This window comes from Fulmarus glacialis, unplaced genomic scaffold (genome assembly GCF_000690835.1).
Source record: "Fulmarus glacialis isolate BGI_N327 unplaced genomic scaffold, ASM69083v1 scaffold12290, whole genome shotgun sequence".
Taxonomy (NCBI): domain Eukaryota; kingdom Metazoa; phylum Chordata; class Aves; order Procellariiformes; family Procellariidae; genus Fulmarus; species Fulmarus glacialis.
The window spans coordinates 842-14,986 of record NW_009189619.1 but is presented as its reverse complement, the minus strand read 5'-3'; the positions used below and the strand labels follow the sequence as shown (position 1 = coordinate 14,986).

General features: G+C 45.5%; 1 protein-coding gene across 1 annotated transcript; it reads left to right on the top strand.

The window, feature by feature from the left end:
- Window positions 1-755: 755 nt before the first annotated feature.
- WEE2 (WEE1 homolog 2 (S. pombe)) lies at window positions 756-13,939 on the top strand. The gene is made up of 11 exons (XM_009582815.1): window positions 756-1,091; window positions 4,228-4,427; window positions 5,316-5,364; window positions 7,859-8,031; window positions 8,687-8,808; window positions 10,112-10,258; window positions 11,048-11,149; window positions 11,484-11,569; window positions 12,467-12,637; window positions 12,726-12,868; window positions 13,783-13,939. Exons 1-11 carry the CDS (start codon window positions 759-761, stop codon window positions 13,937-13,939), a joined length of 1,683 nt encoding a protein of 560 aa, XP_009581110.1. The 5' UTR covers window positions 756-758.
- The last annotated feature ends 206 nt before the right edge of the window (window positions 13,940-14,145 follow it).

Here is a 14,145-nt window from a genome sequence, read left to right as displayed (position 1 = left end):
CTCATAGGGAGCCCTGGCTCCCTGCAGAGCCGGTTGCAGGCACAGCAAATCCACATCCACAGCACAACCCCGCAGCCGCCAACTTTCCTAGGCACAGGCAACTGTGCACAGGTGCTGCTGAGCTCCAGATGTTTCCCGTTAGCAATGGCCTAGGTGTGTGGGATGGTTATAAATGTGCCACGGCAGGGGAAGAGTTGTTTGTAGGGTATCTGGTAACTGCTTGGGGCACCCTCTGCTTTTATAGCTGTATGTAGCATGGGTTCTTTTTCTCTGGTTGAGAAATTTAAGGCAGAAAAGGATGAGGGGAGGGCTGGTCTGTGTTGTTCTTTAGGATTTGATAGCTCTGTTTCTATGTGGGATGAGAGTAGTGGATGAAGTGCTGGTGGGTGGAGAAGTTGTCTTGGAGGCTTACTGGGAAAGGCAGTGACTTCTGAGTTGTATCTGACTTTCACCAACAAGGTGAAAAGTGGAATCTGTCGTTGTTACATGAACATGGATGGATTTGTATTTGCTAATTCTGGGGTACTCTTCCCTAACCAATGCCATCAAATGATGTCTATGAGTGATCAAGGCTTCTGTGTATGTGGGATTGGGGTGGGAGAGTGCATGTGGTGAGTAGAACCAATGCCTTTAATAAGGTAAAGAAGAGGGTGGTTAGTCTGCCTGTGTAAATAACGCTATCTTCCTCTCCCTCTGCCCTTCTCCCTCTAACAAAGCAGGCCAGTATCAGCTCTACCTGTTGTGTTTCATATGGTGACATGGATGACTGGGACAACAGCGATGAATTCATTCAGCAACTGGATTTTTCCAGTTGTGGTGAAGAAAGTGAAGACAGAAGCGTACACGAGGAGGACGCCCCGAGCTCAAGCCCCCCCAGGAGCTGCGAGTTCCAGAAGTGGCAAGGGAGCAGTCCTCTGCCAGCGACCCCTCAGAGAAAGCTTAGTGAGATTTTCCTGAGCAGGACAAAAGCCTGGGTGAGTCCCACGCTGAAGCCTTCCCCTGCCATGAGCAAGAGCCGGGGTAATGCCGAGACACCCCTGCACATCACCTGGAAAAAGCTGCAGCTGTGTGACACCCCGCACACTCCCAAGGTAATGGCATGTATCAACTCTCTCTGAGCAGGCAAGGTCTGCGGTGTCGCTGGGGCACCATTGCGTGGGTTGTGAGGGGATCTGTTGTTAGCTCTGTGGAAAGCAGTTTGTAATGTTACTGTTGTTAGTGTCTGCTCTTCCCTTAGAAACCTGGACCATGAGCTCCTCAGCTATGGAAGGGTTATTTTGGGAGTGTGAATAGAAACCTGTGTGTGGGAGCAAGTGTCTTGAGTCTTTCTGAGCTGTTGTTAAAGCCAATTAGTTGATGTTGGGCCAGTCTGACTTAAAAACCCAAGCAACCACGTGCCTTGGTTGCCTATGTGCCCCTCACACTCTGCTTAGGGGAGTGGACATCTGCAGCATCTCTGTAGGAAGTGTGCACTGTGCTCCCAGAGGGATAAAAGCATCTCTCTTCAAGGAGCTCGTCATTTCCAGGGGGAGCTTGGAGACAGGCAGCTGCCCTGACTGCTCTGTTCAGCATGTTTTTGGATGCAAGTGGGTTTTCTCTTGAAAGAGAAAGTTGGAAATGGTGTTGTGGCTGGGATATACTTTGCCTGGCAAGTCTGGATCGCCTCCAACCAGCTTGTTGTCCAGTGACGCTGATTTTCTTTTTGTGTGAAACTGAGCTGCTCAGTGAATTTGGGGAAAGCAGGACTTTGTTCTCAGGGTAGCAAATTCCCTGTGGAAGGGGTAACAAATCAATGTGTGCTTGTGGAGGAAGGTTAGCCTGTCTTCCTCTGTATCTTCCTAAAATGTAACTTATCTACTGAGCTAGCTTCTTGGGAGAATGATCCCAGCCCCTATTTTCTGTGAAACTTCTTGTGTAGAATATAATACAACTGCTTTTTGTCTTCTGTAAGCACAAGTGGAGACTTAGCATCAGCTTCTCTGTTCCTAGATAACTTCTGTTGTGTGCACTGGCTTTTAACATTCAAGGCTTGCAATGAAACATAGCTCTTCCAGTCCTCTCTCAATATTCCTGCTCTGCTGATAGACTGGTTGCTCCTTTGCTTGAGTGGTACACAGATGATCAGTCCTTTTAGTATTTCTGAGCTAGGATTTTGCTTCTGTCCCCCTCCAGAAACCTGATTATGAGAGAAGGATGATACTATGGCCATATATGACCAACTGTGTGGCCATATTTACTGAGGAATGGCTTGCTGCTCTCTAGGGGAAAGTGGCTCTAAATGGCATCACTCCCAAGAATTTCCTGTAATGACCCTTTATAAGAAATCTCCCTGAATCTCATCTGAAAACAGGTGAGAGGTCTAGAATCTCTTCCAGACCATGGGCTACTGGTAGTGCAGGGTGCTTTTGGTGTGTGCTCTTGTGTAGATAACATGTTGGCTGGATGCTTCAAGATATGCTGCTTGTGGTTTGTCACCTTGTAGCCCATGAGTAGCAACTGCACTAAATCAACAATTTCTTTTCCTTTGCTGTCTTCTGGGAGAAAGGTCTTGGTTTCCAAGCATGCTGCAAAAGGTGGGCTCTAAAGGGCCTGAGTCTGCTTAAAAACGAGGCTGGGAGCATTGATCTTGGAACATTTGAAGGCGAGAGAAAGGGCAAGAGAGCAGAGCCACATCTAACTGCAGATAGATGAGCACTGGAGCCCCAGCTAGGATGCATGGCAGAGGAGGCAGATGATTGTATTTTGTAGACTTGCCCAATCCTGGAACAGATTGCTAGAGCTAGTTGTGGTAGCTGCCTTACACTGTATGGCAGCAGATACTCTCAGATGATGTTACAGGAGACAAGTCTGCTTGATTACGAAATAGAGCCCTAGTAGGCAGATGGGAATTGCATGCATACAACAGCAGGCTGCAATGGTATTTTAGATCCCTTTCTTGACTTGTGGCTAGACTAGAACGTAGCCACAATTCTACAAAGCTTCTAGGCTGCTGGGTAAATTGGGCTTGGACATATACTGCTTTTAATACATCCATATGCAGAACTTTTCCTTCCAAGAGCAAGGAGATGCAGCCCAGAGCTTGAGAAAGTGATCAGGAAGCACTTTCAGGGTCATAGTAAACCAGTAGCTGAACTTCCAAGTATGGTATAGAAATAGAGGGGTGTCCCAGAAGTAGCTATATCCATGGGTGCAGCATCAATTAGGTGGATGCAGGATATGCATGCAGCTCTAGGTTTTTTTAATCTTCAAAAACTTTCAGTGAGAGAAGGGAGGAACTCCAGGTATGATCCTGGAGCCACATCTCCACTCACACGAGTGAGACCACTGTTGGATAAAAAAGATATAGAAGTATCTTGATCTTCATGACAGGGAGAGTTCTGGGTTCCCGAAGGGCTTTTAACTATAAGACAGACGTATGTTAAAAACCCCTTTAGACCTTACACCACTCTGTTGAAGTTGAAACAAGTCAAGCAAACTTATATTTCAAAAAGCTGATGGTTACTGAAGGGGTCAAATCACATTTTTCTGTCTTCAGATCAAGACTGGGTGCTTCTCTGAAGTTTTGCTTTACTCAGCCCAAGGTTTTGGACTAGTAGGTGAAACCCAATGGCCTGTTTTCTGTGGGAAGCTGAACTATAAAAGATCCAGAGGTTCCTTCTGAACTTAAATTTCTGAAACTCTGGTTTTTCTTCTCAAGGAGAACTGTTTTCTGGTCACTTTGCCAGTAGCCATATAAAAATATTTCTACCAACTTCCCCTATACTAATGCTGCTTATTGCTGGGGAACTAAAAGGAAACTTGGGTGATGTTCCATCTCATCTCCTGACAAACCTGTCCTGACCAAACTGATGCAACAGTCCATGCTTGACAGAAATGGGTCTTCTGTGTTAATGCAACATATGACGCAATTTCTGTGTTTCTGTAGGTGGGAAAGATGAGCAGCTGGGTCCTCTTGAGGACTGTACTTGCCAAAATGGCTCTGCAGGCCTCACCCAAGTGAGCGGGGAATAAGAGTCTGAAAGGGCTTAGCAAAGAACGTAATACTTTATGGAAGGAGAAGAAAACTGTCAGGACTAAATTAGGGGTGCAGGGCTTTAATGATTTAGCTATCCTGAGGAGGGGAGCTGAGTTCTCCTTGATTTGCAGGAGAGCAGAGATTTTATTCTGACATAGCAGCAACAAAAACATTTTGCTGGCTTATCTGCCACTTTTTTTTTCTCAATACAGAGCCTGTTATCAAAGACAGCTTTTCCTTCATCTGGGACAAAGGTCCCACCCAAAGGCTTCCGACATCTGAGATTTACTCCTGGTGCTGACTTGGATGACTCTACCCAAGCTTCTCTTGTCAACATTAATCCCTTTACACCAGAGTCGTATCGACAAATGCTCTTTCTTCCTAATGGCAAGAGGAAGACCAGAGGAGAGCTGTAAGTGAACTACTCTTAAATAACAGGCTGGAAGAGACTGTTTGAAAGAGATAAGTAATGATGGAGACGTTTAGTACCTGGACTTATTTGCTAACAATGAATCATTCACTTCCGTAGTATTCATTGGTGCAGAGCAAACATTAGCAGACATGTGAAGGTAATAGAAATATAAATAAAATAAATAATTTCCTTTGTTCAGAAATGTAAGTGGGGGATCAACAGCTAACCTCAATGCTATGGCTGTAGGAGAAAATTGTACCTCTTTCTTGACCATGGGTAGAGTGGAGCTTGATTCAGTTATGCACATACCCACAACTTGGAAGAAATGATATGCATGTTTGCATGTAATACAGCTTTTAAGATGGGTGCAGGCTACTGCTGACCTGCAGAAGTTCTGGATCTGGTCTGGGTTAACCAAGACACAAACTTAGTCAAATACCTATGCACTACAATGTCATTCGGCTTCTTTCATAGCCCCAACTGTAACAGACGCTCAGCTGGGTATCCCCCTTGAAAGCGCAGTGGGGCAGTTCTCTCCTTCACTGGGAGCTTGTTGTCATCAGCAAGGTCATCTCCCACGTAGCTTCACCAGTAATAAGGTGGCCAGGAGAATGATGCCCCAGAACGATGCTTCTCTGTCCTGTGGGCAGTACTGAAGTTGGTATGTGGAGGCTTTCTAAATGGAAACAGAGACTTCCTAGCCTGGGACTACAGTCTTTAAGGCCTCAGTTAGAAACTCGTTGGGTATTAACACTCTACAAAATACATCTTTAATTAAACTGTGAAGCAAGGTTTGGAGATTCTTTTGGAAAATGTTTTCATTTCAAATCTCAGTTGGATTGCTGCACTGAAATGATAAATCCAGACTTTCCTAAACTTCTGTTATAGGAGGGATCCTGATCCAAGAAGCCAGATAAAACAGGAGCTATCTACAAAGGTGAGTGTCTGTGTATTTCCCCCCACAGACAGGATAAGATGCTTGTAAAGATTTGGTGCTTGATGAAATTTATTCTGCTATTGGAGTATAAATCATGGCATCGTGACAGAGGATTAATACCTATGACAAAATAATTCCAAGCTGAATATTTTATGTTTGTTTGAGACAACAAACGAGGCAATTATTCCTCTCTCTAAAGGAAACCTGTACTAAAGCAGATCTGAAACTTTGACAAGTAATCCTAAAACTCATTGATTTTGGTCAGGAGGTCTTTCTAGGAAATATAATTTGTGTTCCTCAGGGGGAAGTGTATTACTATACTGGGTTAGTGTAAGTAGTGACTGTACCTTTGTGGTTCAAAAGAGCAGGTGTATTGCTGTTCCTATGAATCGGTATACTGAGCATCTTTGGAAGCGAATGGAACATAGCTTCTATATTGCAAATAATATATGGACCTGCACTGCAAAAACACAGACTGAGCTGAACGGCTCTGATGTGGATAAGTACTGAGGGCAGAGTTTCAGTTGCAGTAGTCACAATGGCAAACTTCTGAAGCAAGGCAGCAAATTCTGTACTCCTTCAGTAGGAAAATGTCCAGCTGGGGGGTGTCTGTGTGCCTTGGGGTCCAAGGTCCCACCACAGCTTACGTAGCTACAGGGCAGCAAACACTGTCTTACAACTCAAACTCAAGTTCTCTTGCTGATGTCCGTGCTTTGCTGGCAAACCTCAGCGGCGGGGTTGTTGGCCTGGCTGCACGGGGCAGGGTGCGAGGCCCCATGTACCCCCAGCTGTGCTGGCAGAACTGGGCAGCTGGTGGGGGAACCCATGTCCTGCAGCCTTCTTCCCAGTTTTATCCAGCTGGCTTGTGGAAAGCAAGCCAAGCCTGAATTAAATATCTGTGTTCAGATGAGGTAAAAATCTCAATTTTCCTGAGCAGCCCCTTGAAAGAAGTATTTTGTCTTGTGAAAGTAGGTAGAATTGTTCACTGTAATTGTGAAATAATTAGGCTTACTGGAAGAATAATGGTACCCTCTAGCTGAGGAGACTGGTATTGCAGAAAAACTGGTCTCCATAGAAAAACTACAGCTGCAGAGCAAATCTGCTATCAGGTAACATCCAGGATTACCACAATTATTGTTTTCCTTAGAAGAAAGCCTCAAATAACTTGTGACTTACTGAAATATTATTCTGATTAGATTGAGTACGTAATACAGATAAAAAATCGTGTACTAGGAGATATCTTTATTCCCTGAGCTTTTTAAGATACTGTAAAATATAGCTGTCTTATGAAATATAATCTGTTGTGAAGGGCTGCTTTTCATATGGGCCACATCTTACTGGCTGTGAGAACCCAACTCTTTACCCTCACCCTTTAAGGTCATATACCATATACTACAGTAATCACAGCAGTGGTTTCTGTGGAAACCACCATGCAACATGAGCCACTGTCCCTGTAAGGGATGCAGGAGGATGAAGAAAAATCACTTAGTCCACTCTCTTGTTGTTCACTTCATGCTCCACTGCTTATCTCTTTACTTCTCTCCTCTGCAAGTAGACATCACTACAAGCAGTACCAGCAGTTCCTATTTCCCTAGTGACCATTACTGTAGCAATAATGATGTTCCAGCTGTTCTGCAGGCTTGCTGCCTTTGTGGAAAAGTGGCTCCTGGTGAGAAATCACTGGGAATACAAACGGATACACTGAGACCTGCTAATCTGCCATTAGTTAACAGCTGGTGCTTCAACCCTGAGGAGAGCCTGAACTGATGCAGAATGCCCTTGCTGCAGGCAACCTTAGCTGCAAAAGTAAAGCAGCACTTACATTGCTGGGACTACATTAAGCCAATGCACCAAGCTTCTCTCCTGAGCTCAAAATAGGCAATAGCTCTTATTTAAACACAAATTCAGTACATGAGTCTGGCTAATTCAGAGGTACTGCACTTCAACCTACCAAGGCTGGTAACAGGTCTGCTTGAGTCTGCAGTAGCTGGGCAGAAGACAAGTATTTTGTTGTTATCTGTTGTTCATCCTGACTGACTCCATCAGCCATGGGTCTAGGAACTGGGCAGGGCTGCCAAGAGAAGAGATATGATGGTAGTAACCCAAGGAGGCTTAGGCACATACAGCCAACTAGGCTACAATTCTCCTTAGCTGCAATTTCTACCTCTATGGCTAGCAAATCATGATTTAAAAAAAAAAAAACAACCAAAAAAAAAACCAAAATAACAACAAAACAACAACAACTTGGCCAAACCAGGCCAAGATGGCCTTTGTTAGGTGGTCTGAAAAAAACACAACATGCCTAAGTGGAAGGTAGCATTTCAAAAAGAATTGGCAACGCACCTGCACATGTGCCTGGATGAACATCCAGAATGAGAGAGGGAGCAACAGGGGTGCTCTGTGAGAGCAAGTGCTGTACACAGCTCTAAAAACATGACAAATGTTATTATCTAAGTATTTCAACTCATACTTTGCTGGTTTTGTGACCTTGTAGAGATATCCTCTGAAAGAGAGCAATATGGTTTCCCGCTACAAGAAGGAGTTCCTGGAGCTAGAAAAAATTGGTGTGGGGGAATTTGGCTCTGTCTACAAGTGCATCAAACGCCTTGATGGATGTGTTTATGCCATCAAACGCTCCAAAAGGCCTCTGGCAGGATCCTCGGATGAGTGAGTGTGCTAGCTAGAAACTGCCAGTTGAAATGATGGGCATGTTCTTGGGAGGTGTGATGGGGAAGGAGGGAGTGTGGATCTAAAGGTATCTGAGGGGTGGCATGAGCAAAAGCTGGCTGCTGTTGCACTCCCAAGTAACAGTTGGGAGAGTGGGGGAAGTTACCACTTTAGGACTATTGGATATAAATGTCTGGGAAAGGGAGGAAGCCACATGCATTGCAAAGTGAGATGGCAGCTTACCTGAACTCCTTGGGTCCATGCAACCAGTTTCTTTAAAATAATAACTGTCAAATAGTTCATTTGTGGTATGTCCCTGCCCTGCTGTTCGGCCAGCACTGCTCACATCTTTATTGACCAGCTAGTGTTGTCCTGCATGATAAAGCAAAGACTTTGAAGCTGCCTTTGCCTCTTTAACAAAAGACTTCCTCAGTGATTTTTTTTTTTTTGGCAGCTGCTCAGCACATTTGAGCAACGGCAGGTTTTGCTTCAGCAGCTGTGAGAGCCAGTCTGTCTGCCAAAACCCAAGAGAAAGTCCTAAACACCTCTGTCTTCCCTTTCTCAAGCCAGGCTGCAAACCAGGGCTCCTCTCATGGTCCCAAGCAGGACCCTGGCACCCTGTCACCACTGCTTTTTTTTGTGCGTGCTTCTCTAGGCAGCTGGCACTGCGCGAGGTTTATGCTCATGCTGTCCTTGGACACCACCCCCATGTTGTGCGCTACTACTCGGCGTGGGCAGAGGACGATCACATGATTATCCAAAACGAACACTGCGATGGTAAGAGCTGTGACATTGTTAAAGGCTGAGATCTCAAGATGGGTGCAGTTACCTTCTTTTGTACTTAAATATGGGACGCTTTGGCTTACGACAAAGCAAACTGCACTGAGGCTACAGTTCCATGGAGAATCCAGTAAGGGCTCATAATATTTAGATAAAGCTCTGAATGGTGCCAATGGCTTACAAGTAGTGAATACCCTCTAATTTGTGGGATTTTAAAACTGTTCCTCTGCGTTAGCTGGCCTGGAAAAGTATTCCCCATGACGATGCTTAGAGCTGCGTTTGGGACCGTCCAGGTAAAACCTGATATGAATGACTCAAGAGCATAACTTAAGTGCCATGTATCTTGGAAACAAACCCTTCTTAATGAAGGGGAGTAATGATTTGAAGGGTGGCTACCTGGTTGAAATAAAGGCACCTTGCATCTTGTCTAGAAGAAAGGGCTCAACAGCTGCAGTGGAACAGTGCTAAATAATGAGGTAAACTGTAAATGGAGTGCTGCAGGCAGGGTGGTACGCTCTTACTTGGGTTTGCCCTTGGCTATACCACTGTTTGGGAGACATGGGAAAAGACGCCTCTGGCTACCAGAGGAGCTGAAGGCAAATATGTAGCTCTTATCTTTCAACTGCTTATGCTCATGCAGTCTTGGGGCTCAGTGATAATGAGTGGTGATAGCTGTTTGGAGTAATGACTTCAAATCTGGTGGAGGTAACATGAAACATGGTGTTCATTGCTGCAGCATTGATGCATTTTTTGCGTTCTAGTGGATGAACATCTGAGACTAAAGGAGAAGTGGTGAAAAGCAGGCTGATGGGGAGAGAGGCCATGGTATCTGCTAGTTCTGAAATAGCCAGAGTGCCTTAATGGAGACTCGCAAAACTCTATTTCTGTGTCAAATGTTACATTCTTCAATCAAAAATCTGCTAGTGGGAGCTTAATTTCCTTGCTCCACCATTCATATACCTGCTTTCTGCCTGTAAGCATGGCAAAAGTAATTAACTTTTCCACTGTTCACTTGCAGCCACATCAGCATCACTACCAGGTCAGCCCTTCTGGTGCTGTATGTAGAACTGCAGTTGCCCAGTCCTTGGCAAGCAGAAGGCAGGCCCCTCTGAGGCAATGGAAAGGCTGAAGCCAAGTGGTCATGTCCAAGTTTGATCACTAGGGCATATATAGCTGGTCTGGTCGGGGTTTGTCACTAGCAAGCCTGCAGGTGCTCTGAGCAGTAGTTTCTGCTAAGCTATTTCAAACATGCTGCTCCATAAAATCTTTGTCAGGTCTCAGACTGACTGTTTTTACCTAGGTGGGAGTCTCCAAGACGTGCTGCTGGAAAATGCAAAGCTTGGCCAGTACTTCCCAGAAGCAGAGCTGAAAGAAATATTGTTACAAGTCTCCATGGGGCTAAAATATATCCACAACTCTGGCCTTGTGCACCTCGATATTAAACCTAGTAAGTATAGTGCTCTTCTCCTTTGTTGGAGGGTCCTCCAAGTGACCCGTCAGGGGTAGGACCTGTAATAGGTGTTTCTGACTGGACCTATTACAGTGCTTCAAAGGAAAGAGGATCTTGCCCTAAAAAGTGAGTGTCTTGTGGGTTTTTTTTTAATCTTGCCACTACTGCTGTTCTAAAACTAAGCTTTCTCTAATAGTTGGCAGCATTTTACTTCTGTCTCATGATCTTCATAATCCTGGCTCGTGGGAATCACTTTCATACTGGTGGAGCAAGTAGGGCTGCTAATGAAGACGGGGACTTCCGTATTTGCTGCTGTCTTGTTGCACAACACTTGACCTTTGTACATGAGAGCTGGAGAGAGAAGTGAATATTTATTGTACCTACCCTGAGGGATTAAGTTCCTGCAAAAAATAGTAACAAGCTTTCCTCTCTACAGCTGAGGATGGTACCTCCAGGGCAGTGCTCCCCCCAGTCACATAGTTACGTCCTTAGAGCGGAGCTCCTCTTTCATGCTGAAATCGTGCTTCTAGCTTGGGGGGCAGAGGGAGGGGCAGAAAAGTTGATTAGATTAGGATATTTTATGCACAAGATACAACTGTCTTCTGTCAACTGTATTGCTGAATATGTGAGCTGGGCAGAAAGCAGACTAATGGGTGGGAAGCATGTGCATAGTTTCTCTGGCTACAAAGCTTGACTAGCTTGACAGGTGGGATTTTTACAAAGTTGTCAGGCTGCTGCAGTCTGGCTACTGATATCACACTACTGCTAAACTTCACTGTCTTGCAGGTAATATCTTCATCTGTCACCAGCTGGCAGTTGCAGGCCCTGCTGGGCAGGAAGAGAGTGACAGTGAAGACGAATTCTCTTCTGGTGTGGTGTATAAGATTGGTAGGTTTTAGCACACTTTACAACTGGCTTAAGATTAGGGCTGCTCATTACTGCTTGATATTGCTCTGTCCTCCTGGCTGAAGAGGCTTGCGTACAGAGCTGATAGCATGGTCCTGAATGCCTCTGCTACTTACCAGAATTCACTCCTCTAAGGAGACCAGTCCTAGAAAACTCATGTGCCTGTTTCCAAGCCCAGATTCCCAAGTAGGAGCAGGCTTGCTATCTTACTCAGTATTTTCCGATTGCTCTGTTGGTGCCTATAAAGTGCAGGCTTTATATTGATGGAGGAGGTCTACATCAGTTTGCTCCATTAGTCGCTTGTTCTTTGTCTCAGGTGACCTTGGCCATGTGACATCAATAACAAACCCCCAGGTGGAGGAAGGAGACAGACGGTTTTTAGCCAATGAGATTTTGCAAGAGGTACAGCTGCTAGTGGGGTGGTGGGGAGAACAGAGTGGTGAGCAAGTGGGGAGAGATCCACTATAGTGAAATCATTAGTCTGGCATATTCCTTGCCTTATCTCTCCTCTTTCTTGTGCTGTGAAATCAGCAAAATTAACACTTTATTAATAGGTGTGGGTCTTGTCATGTAAATATTAAACGTACTTCATAAGTAACTTTATCATTAGATTATTGCAACTATTCTACCTGCGAGGGACGCATGTGACAAAACCCTTATTGGTTTGGAGACATCTCATGTTACACACCCAGCTGAGATTGAACTGCTGGATGTGACTACTAAGGAATATATGCACCCAGACAAATACCTTGTACAAGAAACACGGATCAGGTAGTGTGGAGAGGTGGGACGCACAACACACCTCTTGAACTGGCTGCAGTTTTGCCACTCTGGCCAGTGAACAAGAAGGGAATCAGTACGTAACAACCAGCTTGGCTGTATTCATTAACACAGGTATTTAAGGGACAGTATGTTTTTGCATGCAAGTGGATTTAGGAACTGTTAGGTCAATATATGACATGCAGTCTTTAGTTTTAGTAGGGCATGGCTAGCTTATTGCCGTGTGGTGAAGGCTGGAGGCACACATTTGTTAGGCCGTCCTCTGGATTTGCTGTGGTGATCCTAATGTGGGCTGCAAGCTCCTCATGACTGGGTGACAGCTAAGGTGCTATTAGTTACCAATACTACTTGCTATGCAGGTTTTCATCCTAAAGAGGACAAAAGAGGTAATTGGGATGGTGAAGGCAGTGTCATACATATACTCGTTTGGCTGTTTCTTTTTGAGCTGGTATCCCAACCCACCTGCGTTCAGTATAGCAAGACATTCCCTTTCTATAACTGTTTATCTTCTCTCCGCAGCAATACTGCTATTTGCCGAAGGCAGACATATTTGCCCTGGCACTCACAGTAGCTCTCGCGGCTGGCACGGCACCGCTGCCTCACAATGGCGCCATGTGGCACCACATCCGCAAAGGCAATATCCCACCAATCCCCCAGAAGCTTCCTCATCGCTTTCTTGAACTCCTCAAGGTGAGGAAGTAGTCTTGACAGGATGGAGGTTTTTCCAGTTGGCATGTGACAGACGGAGTGTTAAACCTTGAACTCCTTTGCCTTCTAGCTCATGATCCATCCTAACCCAGTGGAAAGACCTTCTGCCACAGCCCTTACTAAACATCCAGTTCTCCGTCCTTCACGTGGAAAAGCTGTGCAGCTCCAGAAGCAGCTAAATGTGGAGAAGTGCAAGACTGCCATGCTGGAAAGGTAGGGCTGGCTTGGACATGAAGGGGAGAAGACATGGGCACAACAAGTGCTGGTCACCAGGCTTGAATGTAGGGTGGTAGTGCTGGGAGACCCAACAGGCAGAAATACCCAGTCAGCTCCTGTGCCTGGAGCTGGGCGGGTGATGGGGCTGTAGCAGGGACCTGTAGTGCCCAAGCAGCTGTGGCAAGCAGCTGTGCTTCACTTCTGGCTGTGAGGAATTGGCTAAACTAGAGCAGTGAACTTGCATGCTTACTGCAACCACTGCTGATGCAAAATACTGGTACAATATGCAGCCACTGGGCAGATGAGGAATTGATACTGCACTGAGATAGTGGTCTAGCAGAGAAGGAAGAGAAATATCAGTCCCTTGCTCCCTCTCACTGCTGTTGGCAGTAACGTTTTGAGGTGCTGGGGAATTGCACCCCTCTTAGTGCAATAGTCAGCTGGGGAATAGGTTTTCCATGTAGACAGGAGAGCATATGCTCTGGGAGATCAGCAAGCATCAGGGAAAAAAGGCAATGGAAAAGACGCATGTGCCTTTATTAGGTACTTGTGCTGCATGAGATAGCACTGATCTAAGTTCCACCATTCACAAGTATCTGAAACAATGGGAGAAAAACTGAGCTAGGGACTCTTCCTACTGATGCCAATCTAGGTGTGTGTTGCTGACCTGATGCATAGTTTTCTTTTGGTAAGCCTTCAAAGCTGATCTGTTCTGAAGTAGAAACTCCAGTGAAACCTACAGTAATCTTCATGTCACCATCTGGGGTCAAAAGTCACCACTCTCCAGCAATGCTGGAGTACTGCAGTAACCCTCGTGTGCAAGGCTGTTCATAGCTTTCTTCTGTAGCTGATGGGGGTTCATGCATGACATGGTTTTCTTCCTCTCCTCTTCCTTCGTCTCCTCCCTGCAGGGAACTTAAAGCAGCCCGCCTTGCCCAGACCCTCATGAAGGACCAGCCCCTAGGAAGTGCCAAGTTGCAAGAGTCTGAAACCTCTTCTAAGCAGAACAGCAAGCGCCTGGTGGGAGGGAAGAGCTGTCGCTCATTTAGCTTTACTTTGGGTTACTGAACTTCTGTGTTGTCCAAGAAGCTCTGGCTGCTGAATGGCCCTGTGAAAGCAGAGGGTCTGCACAGACCAATACCCCGTATTAGCTCTCCCTGTCGTGGTTTTTGGTTCCCTCATTAGTTATGATGAGATGTTGGCTGAGGGAAGAATGACTAGCTTAAAGTGTCAGATCATGGGATTTAAGATTATTGTCCTCAGTCTTTTACCTG